Genomic DNA, 12738 nt, shown 5'->3' with positions numbered 1-12738 from the left:
TTTCTAGGGGTGGCAGTAATTGTGACACGCATGTTTTTGAATAAAGTTATTTTTTCTTGATGATTTTTTTCTTTAAACAATTTCAACTCAATTAAAGGTTAGATGCATATTATATTTTGAGTGTAAGATCAAGCTGACAAACAACAGTGACATTTCTTCACAGCCTTTCTTGTTCATATTTACATAGGGTGACAATAATTCAGGAGGGAACTGTATATGTGTAGGCATATAGGACAATCCCCAGAGGCAGCATTTCCCAACTCTAGTCCTCCAGTATCCCCAACAGTACACATTTTTGTTGTAGCCTCGGACAAACTCACCTGATTCAACTCGTTGAGGGCTTGATGATTAGATGACAAGTTGAATCAGGTGTGCTTGTCTGAGGTTACAAACAAATGTGTACTGTTGGGGGTACTGGAGGACTGGAGTTGGGAATCACTGCCTTAAGTCTGTAACTGTAGGATTAGTCAGCTAAGCCAAGGTGTGCACTAACAGGGTGTGTTCATTTCCGCCCTGACTCCCTCATAAAGTGTGCCCCTGGGAAGAGGTATGTGCCCGTGCCCTCTTCCAACCTCTCCCTCTCCTCCCCTCCCTCCATCCACATTTGTCTGCTTGTGGTTCCACTCTTCTCTCTACTCCCTTCTTTTGTATTTCTCTCTGCATGTCTCTCTATTTTTAATCGTTCAGCGCTTCTCTCTCTTTCTTTTTCATAGTCAGACTTACTTATTCCCTCTCCTTCTCTTCATTCATGCTCCTTTCTCCTTCTCTACTCTCCTCTCTCTCTTTCTACTCTCTCTGTGTGCATGTTAGTGTAGTTGTCCTTATTTGGCTCCACAGTGAGTGGGAGTGCATGTGAGTGTGTCTGTGTGTCTGTAGTGCCTCCGTGTGTGTTTCCTCCTGACTGTGACTCATCGCTCGGCTGACTCACGCACCGCTAACAAAAACACACAGTCACCATGGCTACGGAGACTCCCGCCTCCTCTTCCCCCCTTACTCTCCCCCTCCTCTACCCGTGTGCTTCCGTGGCTCGGCTCCGGTTTCTCCTCTTGGGCACAGCTGCCCTACTGGCACTACTGGGGCCCTACTCCAACCTGGGCAGGGCAGGAGAGGAAGGGAGGGATGGATGGAGGAAGGGAGGGATGAATGGGGGAGAGAGAGAGAAATAGAGGCAAAGAGTGAGCAAGACGGGAGAGAGATGTTATTGAAGAGAGAGAGAGAGCGAGTGAGTGAGAGCACAATAGAGGCAGAGAGAGAAAGAAAAAGACAGACACATAGGGAAAGAGAGAGCAATCACCCATCAAAACCCAACAACAATGAGAGTTTAAACATGCCTGCATAGACAGGGACAGACTGAATAGAAGACGCTAAACATGCCTGTATAGACAGACTGAATAGAAATGATCACCTGTGGATCCTTTATCCGTTTTTACTGCTCTGATAAATTGCTGCCTGCTTTGAACTTGTCCATCCTTTGATGTTGCCTGGCTTCACATCTAGAACGTAGTCAGTCTCCACCAGCGCCTCTGGGGGGTTTAATGTGTCCTTGTGTGGCATCGCATTACCACAAAGACCAGGTATGGCACGGATGTACTGGGCTCCACACACACACACACACACACACGTACGTACGCAAACACACATGTTGGCAGACAGGCAAGCATGCATGCGTGTACACACACACACCCTAGTTTGCACTGTTGCCGTTGCTCCACCTAGCTGACTGAATGTGTATTGTGTTTCTGAGTGTTACTGTACAGTTGTTTTTTTAAATTGTTAGTGTACAGTTTTTATTTTTTACAGTTGTTAGTGAACAGCTGAGGTAAATGTAGATAAGCCTAACTGTATGTGGCCAGAGAATGTCTTTTTAGTGGTTTCTGGTGGTTTCAATGTCTGTAACTCCGATGGTTCTGCTGATATAGGGATGTTTTGAACATGCTGCCTATTTGTTGAGGTTAGGATTTACAAAGTCAACATAACATCTTAGTAATCTCTTAGACACAGCCCACGTCTTGTCTATTTGTTGACCTGACTCTGGAAAGACCTCACCACCTCCACATCCATTTCAGACACAGCCTCAACAATGACAATAGGTATGTGTACATGTCATCACTGTGCTCCCACAACAGGGCTGTATTCACTAGGAACCAAGTGGAGGGGCAGCAGGTAGCCTAGCGGTTAAGCGCGCTGGTCAATTAACCAAAAGGTCGCTGGTTTGAATCCCTGAGACGACAAGGTGAATAATCTGTTGATGTGCCCTTGAGCAAGGCACTTAACTCTAATTGCTTCTGTAAGTCGCTCTGGATAAGAGTGTCTGCTAAATGACAAATACAAGGAAAACGGCATGAACAGGGAGAGACTTGCTCAATTAGAAATGCTCCTTTTTGTTTTCAGTTTCAAAACATTCTGCTACTGTGTGCCCTAATTAATACGACCCATGTAACCATGTCATCACTGTGTTCTCACTGTCTTACCGTTAACTTGACCAGTCGCAGACCTCTGACCTATGCATGACTGGCTTTCTGGGAAAGCGTAGGAGGATACACAGACACTAGGCACCAGTCAGTCAGAGTGTCTCTGCTGAGTCTAGTACAAACACGCTGGGAAGCTCTGAATGCCAGACTGCTGAGTCTAGTACAAACAGACTGGGAAGCTCTGAATGCCAGGTTGCTGAGTCTAGTACAAACAGGCTGGGAAGCTCTGAATGCCAGGCTGCTGAGCCTAGTACAAACAGGCTGGGAAGCTCTGAATGCCAGGCTGCTGAGTCAAGTACAAACAGGCTGGGAAGCTCTGAATGCCAGTCTGCTGAGTCTAGTACAAACAGGCTGGGAGGCTCTGAATGCCAGTCTGCTGAGTCTAGTACAAACAGGCTGGGAAGCTCTGAATGCCAGTCTGCTGAGTCTAGTACAAACAGGCTGGGAAGCTCTGAATGCCAGTCTGCTGAGTCTAGTACAAACAGGCTGGGAAGCTCTGAATGCCAGTCTGCTGAGTCTAGTACAAACAGACTGGGAAGCTCTGAATGCCAGTCTGCTGAAGCACCGTAGTAGACAATAAAGGACACACATTCTATAATGAGACTCTTTCACACTTGACTGAACACACGCACAGAGATAGACAGACAGACACACACACACACACACACACAAACTCCTCCAACACACACACTCTGGACCTCTGCGTGACCTCTAACGGGCCTGAGTACTCACGGCAGCTGGAGGCACAAGAGAATTCTGGAAACAGAGTGAAACTGTATGCCAACACTGACATAATCCTTAGGGATCGAGGGGGACAGAGAGAGAGAGAAAGAACAAGGAGGACCGGGACAATAGGGAGGGAGATAGATAGAAGGGGGAAGATTGAGAGAGACAAACGGAGAGAGAAGAGGAGGAGTTACTCTGAGAACTCCTGGATCACAGCTGTGGGAAGATTAGCTCATTGAACAGATGACCCCCCCCCCCACTAGTATCAGAGACAAGACAACAGACTTACAGAAGAAGAAGGGATGACACTGAGCTGATGTCATATTGTCCAGAAGGAGATTGTCACACTTTATTGAAAAAATACAACCTGCCACACACTGTAGGGAGGCAGGTAGCCTAGTGGTTAAGAGCATTGGGCCAGTAACCGATAGGTCGCTGGTTTGAATCTCCAAACCGACCAGGTGAAAAATCTGTCAACAAACTTTTGAGCAAGGCACTTAACCCCTTTAAGTCGCTTTGGATATCATAAGGTGAATCCACCAATTTGTAAGTCGCTCTGGATAAGAGCGTCTGCTAAATGACTTAAATGGATAAGAACGTCTGCCAAATGACTAAAATGTAAATATACATGGGTCATATGCCATTCTGCTCAGGGTTTAATGGTCAGCTTATCATATGGACCAATAGTAAAAACCCTTATGCAAACACATTGGTGCTAGATCACAAATGGAAACCAGAGAAATAAAAACCGTTTTTTCCCCCTGTACTATTATGAGTAATAGTAATGACAATATGCGTATTAACAAAAAATGTATTGTGCAATATATGAGAACAGATCAGACATTTCTCTCCGTCCTAAGTGTGGTGTCGGCGCCGCATAGCACAGCTGACCCTGGCCTGTACCTCAGACCTAGCCCAACCAGGAACCCGCATTTCAGATCCTACCACAATATGAACCTCCAGGGGGGACCTGGGCCCGTATTCAGAAAGCGTCTCAGAGTAGGAGTGCTGAACTAGTATCAGGTCGCTCCTGTCCATATAATCTTATTAATTATGATCTAAAAGGCAAAACTGATCCTAGATCGGCACTCTACGGACCCTGGGTGAATAGTAACAATGGATGACACAGAGACAAACTTTCCCTTCTATCTCCCTTCACCCCCGTATGAGATGTAGCAGTGGTTTGGTCTGGGGAGTGTTCTCTTTGTGTAGATCCTACCACAATATGAACGACCGGGGGGACCTGAGATTACTATCCGTAACAGTGGATGACACACACACACAGTAAGATAAACTTGACCTTCACCCCCCTATGACGCGTGCCAGTGGTTTGGTCTGGTGTGTGTCTGTGTGCAGGACAGCTGTCCCCATGCTATCCTATGCTAGGACTAATCTCCTGTAAGTCCTGTGGCTCCCCTGGTCTCATTCATTAGAGCATCTCTGAGTCTGACCTCCAGGATAGGCCTCTCCCACACACCCCACTGCCCCACCACCGCAGACCCCACTGGGCAGGCCCACTGATCAGAGCCCCTAGCCCCATAGCTCAGAGTAGCCTGGTCCGAGATTGGTTTGTGCTGTCTTACCAACTCCTATGGCTATTGTTGTGTGACACCTCTTGATAATGACCATAGGAGTTGGCTATAACGCACAAATAGATCCTTGACCAGGCTATACTCACATACCAAAGCCCCTGATACCACAGCCGATCCACAATCCACAGCATTCAGGCATGTTGTACAAAAATAACTGTGTCCTTCCCTTCTGAAGTGAAACGGAAAGACAGGCCAGTCTGGAGTAGCTGATACAAGCACTATGTCAGTCTGTCATCACTTTACCACAACATGAGCATAACATTACCACAACATCACATCAACACTGAGTGATGTAAGCGTTCTTTGATACGCCGGGCTCACTTTCAATCCCGTACAATATCCATCTTGGTATTTCATACATTATTTGTATCTATACTTTTGCATATAAAGGTGATCGGCTCATAGATGGAGATGTTCATAACAAGTAATAAAGCATTATATTTTCTCATAACAAGTAATACAGCATTATCGATGCTCATACTGTAGCAAGTAATAAAACATTATAGATGCTCATAGCAAGTAATATAGCATTATATTTGCTCATAACAAGTAATACAGCATTATACATGCTCATAGCAATTAATAAAGCATTATATTTGCTCATAACAGGTAATAAAGCATGATAGATCCTCATAACTAGTAATAACACATACCTGCAGGCTTTACGTAAATGTTACAAGGTGTTACATAGATCTCATACATCTTTAAAGTGGTCATATCATCCCCAGGCTATCTTCTCCTTCTATGGTACTTTCATGTCCCAATCCTCATACATCTCTGAGCAGTGTACTGTAGTGGCTTCATGTTGCTGTGTGTCTTATTAGCACCCCCTGGTGTACTAGACAGGCAGTGTTCAAAACTCAACACTTGATCTAGTCACTCTTTTTAACTTGATTGAGGAATTCCCGTTCTAGTAATTCTATTTCTATGTCGGGGACATTGGGATATGAAATAGTGGAGAGGATGTCATTGATGTTATAAAGATAAGGGTCCCGTAAATAAACTAAAACTGCCTTAGAATGAGTGAAGCAGGCATATAGGCTAGAGAATCATAGGGGGCTTGTGTGTGTGCATGTATGTATGCATTTAGTCAATGTATCTTAAATGCTATCATATTGAGAGGGAGGTATGGATGGAGTAAGGCTTTTGATTGTCTATGCATTGTTAACACCATCTATGAATACCAGTTCATATCCAACATAGGGAGCAAAGTGGAAATGTTATGACATTATGAGAAAACAGATGCTTTGATACAAATACAAACAGAGATGATACAGAAGCAATGCTATTCAGCCTCTAGTTTGTGCTTTTCCTGGTGATTGAATGCTTGAAGTCAGAGGCCCATCGATCACACAATAAAATCACAGGAGGATCATGGGAGGAAGAGTTTTATCCATCTTTGGGCGTACGTACGTTCCTTCTCTTACAGGGTCAAAACAAACCCCAATGTTTAAGATCAGGTCACAGTGTTCACAAACATCTCACATAGTCCATATTCCCCATACTCCATATAGCTGGGCTGGCTAACACCTATTATGGTGGTTTTCCACTTTCTAAATATAAAAATAAGTGCCTCCTCTGTCCAGAGCAGTCCTCAGAGAAGGTGGGAGTTAGTGGTAGAAGAAGAGGGACATTGGATGGTTTAGGGAAAGAGCGATGATGATTGGAGGATTCAGAAGAAGCTGGTAATCTTGAGTCACTTATTCCAGTCCATTCCAGCAGACAAGCTCTCTCTGGGGTGGGATGGGGGTATAGAGAAGGGTGGAAGAAGGGAGGATTGAAGGAGGGGTAAAGGATGAGATGTCCATCATTCCATCCCGTCCATTTTGGAAGCAGGAGGGAGTGTGTGTTGGATTGCCAACGTTCAGAGAACAACATTCTATCTGCGTATTCTCTTCTGTTGGATTGGTTGGTAGTGGTGGTGCGGTAACGGGTAGGGATGTTGAAGGTAACTTTCAGAAATGTCAAATTCGACAGTCTCTCTGCTTCTCTCATTGGGTGGCAGAAAAGTTCAGAAGTTGCTGAAGAGCTGGTGTTTTTTGTCCCAGTCCATCTGAGGGGCTCTCTTCTTGGCTCTCTTGGCGTGGGCCTTCTCTTTGGCCTCAGCTGCTGTGGGACTCAGGAGCAGGCCGATCTCAGCAAACGGGTCCATCAGACGGCCCGCCTCGTCCTCTCCCAGCTAGACAGACAGACAGAGACAGACAGAGATTAATATCGGAGACTACGTGGTAGTTATAGTGTGGCTTGACATACACACGCATGGCAGGGTTGAGGGCAATTCAATTTCAATTCAGTCAATTCAGGAAGTAAACGGGAATGTCACGACTTCCGCAGAAGTCGGTCCCTTTTCTTGTTCGGCGGCGTTCGGCGGTTGACGTCACCGGCCTTCTAGCCACCCCCGATCCACTTTTCATTTTCCATTTGTTTTGTCTTTGTTTTACACACCTGATTTCAATCCCACAATTACTGTTTCATTATTTAACCCTCTGTTCCCCCATGGGTTTTTGTGAGTGATTGTTTATTGTATTTTCGGTCTGTCATGGTGTGCGTGTATTTGTTACTTTGTATATTTCACATTTTGAGTAAAAGTACGTTGATTGCTCATATTTGCTGTCCTGCGCCTGACTCTCTACACCAGCTACACATAGGACCCGTTACAGGGAATTCCAATTCTTCTAATTTGCTCAATGATTTGGAATTGGTCAAATGTGGGAATGGTAAAATTGGTAGACCTCAGTTTACTTCCTGAATTTAATGAATTGAAATAGAACCCTGATGTGTAATTCTGATAATATCTGTGTTAATGTGAAACACTGTATGTGTTATATGAAATAAGAGGTTATATACTGTACACTACAATATAGTTCACACACGCATGCAGACACACATATACACACACCTTGCACGCTTTCTTGCATGTTTGTTCACACACACACACACACACACACACACACACACACACACACACACACACACACACACACACACACACACACACACACACACCCCGTCTCACCTGCAGGCTGTTGTCTGGACTGCTCAGGTCAGAGTGGTGTGACTGGATGGAGCGGCTGGTGAAGCTGCCGTTGATCTGAGGACTGGGGGAGCCGTTGGATATGGACGGACCGTCATAGTCTGGGAAAGAAGGGTCAGAATTACTCTCTATGTACAGATCTAGGATCAGCTTCTCTACCCTTTCCTCCCCCCAATCCTAACCTTAACCATTAGTGGGGGAAATGCAAAACTGATCCACCCTACGGGCACCTTCACCCAACACCCAGAATTACAGGCTCAGATTTGGAGGTCAGTAATCTGATGCTGGTTTTGATGAACTACACCGTAACATTTCACTGTAGATTAGGCTCATCAACACCATTCCCGCCTCCTCAATATGCAACTGTACAATGTAGATGTCCAATTAGACTAGAGACTTGTCCTGAGCTGTACTGTGCCTTTGGCGTGGTTTATAAGAGTACACTTTAAATAAATATTCTGTTTTACAGATAAACACGGGTGTAGGCCTACCTTTGACGTGGCTGGCCAACGGGGTGACGCCCATCTTCTTAAAGTGATGGTCTGTGTCAGGGTCCACCACCAGCAGCCTGGTCTCATCTCCTCCTGTCTTTATGAAGGCCACAACCTCCGCATGGCGCATGCCCTCCACGTTCACTCCATTCACCTGAAAGGAGAGAAGGGAGACAGAGGGGAAGAAAGGGTGTTATGGGTGAGTGATGTTAGATGTCTCCATCTATACTGTTGTCTGGGATTCTGTGATCTGGCCTCGTCACTGTCTCAATGTTTCAATGTCTGAAAGATGTTCAAGGCTGTCTGGTTGTGAATATGTATACAGTAGGAAAGAAACAGTGAAAACTCTAGATCCTGCTGCTGGTTCAGACAGGAACAACTAAGTTTCCAAAACAAGTTCTAAAAAAGCACACTAGTGATGTTGGTTGGTCGCTCGTCTGTCATTACTGGTGTGCAGACTTTACACTGGTTGACTTACAGTTGATTTCTGATACGTCCACATTGGACCAGTGCAGCAGTTCACCAGTCTCAATCCAACAACATTCTCTTTACCTGATTCAGCGTTTTAGAGAACACATTCACAACTGTCCAAAACCATGGTATAGCCTAAACTAAAATACTTATACTTATTTATTCAGACATGGATCAACTGAATATGCGAACCATTACTTGATCCAAACAGTAGAGGGTGCTATGCACCAAAACAATCATTTTCCACTGGACTCAATGAAGAGTGAGGACAATACCTGTGAGGAATCAGACACACATTTTTGCAAGATGGTACATAGAGAGAGAATATTCTGCATTCCTTCCTCAATGACGTAAAAGCTGAACAGAATACCTTTACATTCCATACCCCATTACAACAAGGATGGAACGAGCATGTAAGCTAATGGGCTCTAACAGTAGAACATAGTTTATTTGTTTCCTTTTCAAACACTTTTTTTCTCTCTCTTTGGTCATAGTAATCCCTCTTTTATTGGTTCGGCAACTTGTGAATTCAGCTGGAAAAGAGTGAGGGGGGAGTGTGTGAGGAGAGAAAGAGAGGGGAGCGAGAGTGTATGAAAAGTGAGAAGCCCTCACACCTACACCCCAGTCACTAACACATCAGTAAGTTTCCGTCGGAGAGTTTCTCCCTGTGACTTTCCACAGACTCCTGTATATTCCATTAACTCTATTCAGCTAGTACTGTAGCTTTGCACGGTGCTGCCTGCCTTAATGTTGGTACACCATCAAATATTGATGCCTAGCTTCTGCTGAACCAATAGTGTGGGTTTCAGGTATCAGTGTCCTGAGGGGGATTTTGTTTTAAAATTCACTAACGCTGCTGCTTATGAAGTGAGGGCAGTAGGAGGTGGTTGTGAACAGACTGGTCTAATACACTGTAACAACACGGCTAGATACCAGACCGGTCTAATACACTGTAACAACACGGCTAGATACCAGACTGGTCTAATACACTGTAACAGCACGGCTAGATACCAGACTGGTCTAATACACTGTAACAACACGGCTAGATACCAGACCGGTCTAATACACTGTAACAGCACGGCTAGATACCAGACTGGTCTAATACACTGTAACAACACGGCTAGATACCAGACTGGTCTAATACACTGTAACAGCACGGCTAGATACCAGACTGGTCTAATACACTGTAACAGCACGGCTAGATACCAGACTGGTCTAATACACTGTAACAGCACGGCTAGATACCAGACTGGTCTAATACACTGTAACAACACGGCTAGATACCAGACTGGTCTAATACACTGTAACAGCACGGCTAGATACCAGACTGGTCTAATACACTGTAACAGCACGGCTAGATACCAGACCGGTCTAATACACTCTAACAGCACGGCTAGATACCAGACTGGTCTAATACACTGTAACAGCACGGCTAGATACCAGACCGGTCTAATACACTGTAACAACACGGCTAGATACCAGACTGGTCTAATACACTGTAACAACACGGCTAGATACCAGACTGGTCTAATACACTGTAACAGCACGGCTAGATACCAGACTGGTCTAATACACTGTAACAACACGGCTAGATACCAGACCGGTCTAATACACTGTAACAACACGGCTAGATACCAGACTGGTCTAATACACTGTAACAACACGGCTAGATACCAGACTGGTCTAATACACTGTAACAGCACGGCTAGATACCAGACTGGTCTAATACACTGTAACAACACGGCTAGATACCAGACTGGTCTAATACACTGTAACAGCACGGCTAGATACCAGACTGGTCTAATACACTGTAACAGCACGGCTAGATACCAGACTGGTCTAATACACTGTAACAACACGGCTAGATACCAGACTGGTCTAATACACTGTAACAGCACGGCTAGATACCAGACTGGTCTAATACACTGTAACAGCACGGCTAGATACCAGACTGGTCTAATACACTGTAACAACACGGCTAGATACCAGACTGGTCTAATACACTGTAACAACACGGCTAGATACCAGACTGGTCTAATACACTGTAACAGCACGGCTAGATACCAGACTGGTCTAATACACTGTAACAGCACGGCTAGATACCAGACTGGTCTAATACACTGTAACAGCACGGCTAGATACCAGACTGGTCTAATACACTGTAACAGCACGGCTAGATACCAGACTAGAGAGTGAGAGTTAAGCAGTGATAACCTTAAGGTGCTGACCCCTTCACTATCAGAAACACATCTCTATCTATTCTTTCTTTCTCTCGCTCTCTGTCTCCCTCTCTGTCTCTCCCTCTCCGTGTCTGTCTTGCTCTCTCTGTCTTTCTCTCTCTCTCTCTCTCTGTCTCTCTCTCGCCATTAGAGTAGGTGTCAGAACATAAGGCTCAGTGGAGTCATCACACACTAATTGGTAGAGAATCGTCTCATCCTACCAGCCCTAGTGCATGAGGAGGAACAAGCCCCCTTTGTGTTGGGCTAGGGGAGCAGGTGTTGTGTCATGTTTCATAGCAGCAGCAATCCTTCACAATCCAGCAAAACAATCCAGCCCACTCAAGCTAATTAATAGGGCCCTTGTTCATTAGGCGACTCCCACACAATACAACAGTCAGTGTAGTGCTAGTGGGCCAAACCTGTTTTTCATTGGAATACAGTGCTGTTCAAATGCTTTACAGAGCAGTCGTTTTCAAGGTACTATCATAATCGTCAGTGTTTGCTTAGGTTGTACACCCTGGAATGTTTCCAATGGTGTGTGTGTGTGTGTGTGTGTGTGTGAGAGAGAAAATGGGTCTTCACCTTGCTAACGAGCTGCTGACAGATGGACCAAGCAGTGCACCGTGCCACACAGTTGCTTGGTCAGGACATCCTCCATTAGCCACAGAGAATAACACACACATAATCATCCTCTAGTCAACCGCTGAGCCCACACACCTGCCTGGGGTTACCTAGGCCAAACCCCGGGGCTCTGCCTGCAGTTTCAGCAGGTATAGTGACCTAGCCACTTAGCACTAATCCAGCTAAAACGAAGAGACACAGCATTAAAACCAATGACTGAGTGACAGGGCTTCACTGACTACAGTTTACTGACACTGACTGTATAGGGGAAACTGCTCTAAGTGCATAAGGTAAAAGTAGTCCTTAACCCTTAACCCCAGATCTAGGACCAGATCAGCCTACTCCTGATCCTAACCTAAATGATTATAGGCAGTGATGTAAAGTACACTACATGACCAAAAGTATGTAGACACCTGCTCATTGAACATCTCATTCCAAAATCATGGGCATTAATATGGAGTTGGTCCCCCCTTTGCTGCTATAACAGCCTTCAATCTTCTGGGAAGGCTTTCCACTAGATGATGGAACATTGCTGTGGGGACATACTTCCATTCAGCCACAAGAGCATTAGTGAGGTTGCACACTGATGTTGGGCGATTAGGCCTGGCTCGCAGTCGGCACTCCAATTCATCCCAAAGGTGTTCGATGGGGTTGAGGTCAGGGTTCTGTACAGGCCAGTCAAGTTCTTCCACACTGATCTTGACAAACCATTTCTGTATGGACCTCGCTTTGTGCACTGGGGCATTGCCATGCTGAAACAGGAAAGAGCCTTCCCCAAACTGTTGCCACAAAGTTGGAAGCCCAGAATCGTCTAGAATAAGGGCCCTAGCCCGAACCATGAAAAACAGCCCCAGACCATTATTCCCCCTCCACCAAACTTTACAGTTGGCACTATGCATTCGGGCAGGTAGTGTATTCCTGTCATCCGCCAAACCCAGATTCGTCCATCAGACTGCCAGGTGGTGAAGTGTGATTCATCACTCCAGAGAACGCGTTTCTACTGCGCCAGAGTCCAATGGTGGCGAGCTTTACACCATTCCAGCTGACGCTTGGCATTGCGCATGGTGATCTTAGGCTTGTGTGCGGCTGCTTGGCCATGGAAACCCATTTTTA

At 45.4% G+C, this 12738-nt stretch overlaps 1 protein-coding gene across 2 annotated transcripts in view; it reads right to left on the bottom strand.

Annotated features, from left to right (window-relative positions):
• Positions 1 to 3516: 3516 nt before the first annotated feature.
• The window catches only part of LOC106606537 (Na(+)/H(+) exchange regulatory cofactor NHE-RF2), a 61973-nt gene continuing 52751 nt past the window's right edge, over positions 3517 to 12738 (bottom strand). For both annotated transcript variants that reach the window (XM_045719913.2, XM_045719912.2), the window contains 3 exons: positions 8315 to 8468; positions 7806 to 7924; positions 3517 to 6968 (listed from right to left, as the gene is read on the bottom strand). In XM_045719913.2, the coding sequence (XP_045575869.1) occupies positions 6801 to 6968; positions 7806 to 7924; positions 8315 to 8468 (441 nt within the window). In that variant the 3' untranslated portion in view covers positions 3517 to 6800. The remainder of the gene's footprint in view (positions 6969 to 7805; positions 7925 to 8314; positions 8469 to 12738) is intronic.

Source organism: Salmo salar, chromosome 06, assembly GCF_965601325.2.
Source record: "Salmo salar chromosome 06, fSalSal1, whole genome shotgun sequence".
Classification (NCBI taxonomy): Eukaryota; Metazoa; Chordata; class Actinopteri; order Salmoniformes; family Salmonidae; genus Salmo; species Salmo salar.
The sequence above is the reverse complement of the archived record's forward strand: the minus strand, read 5'-3'. Positions and strand labels throughout refer to the sequence as shown.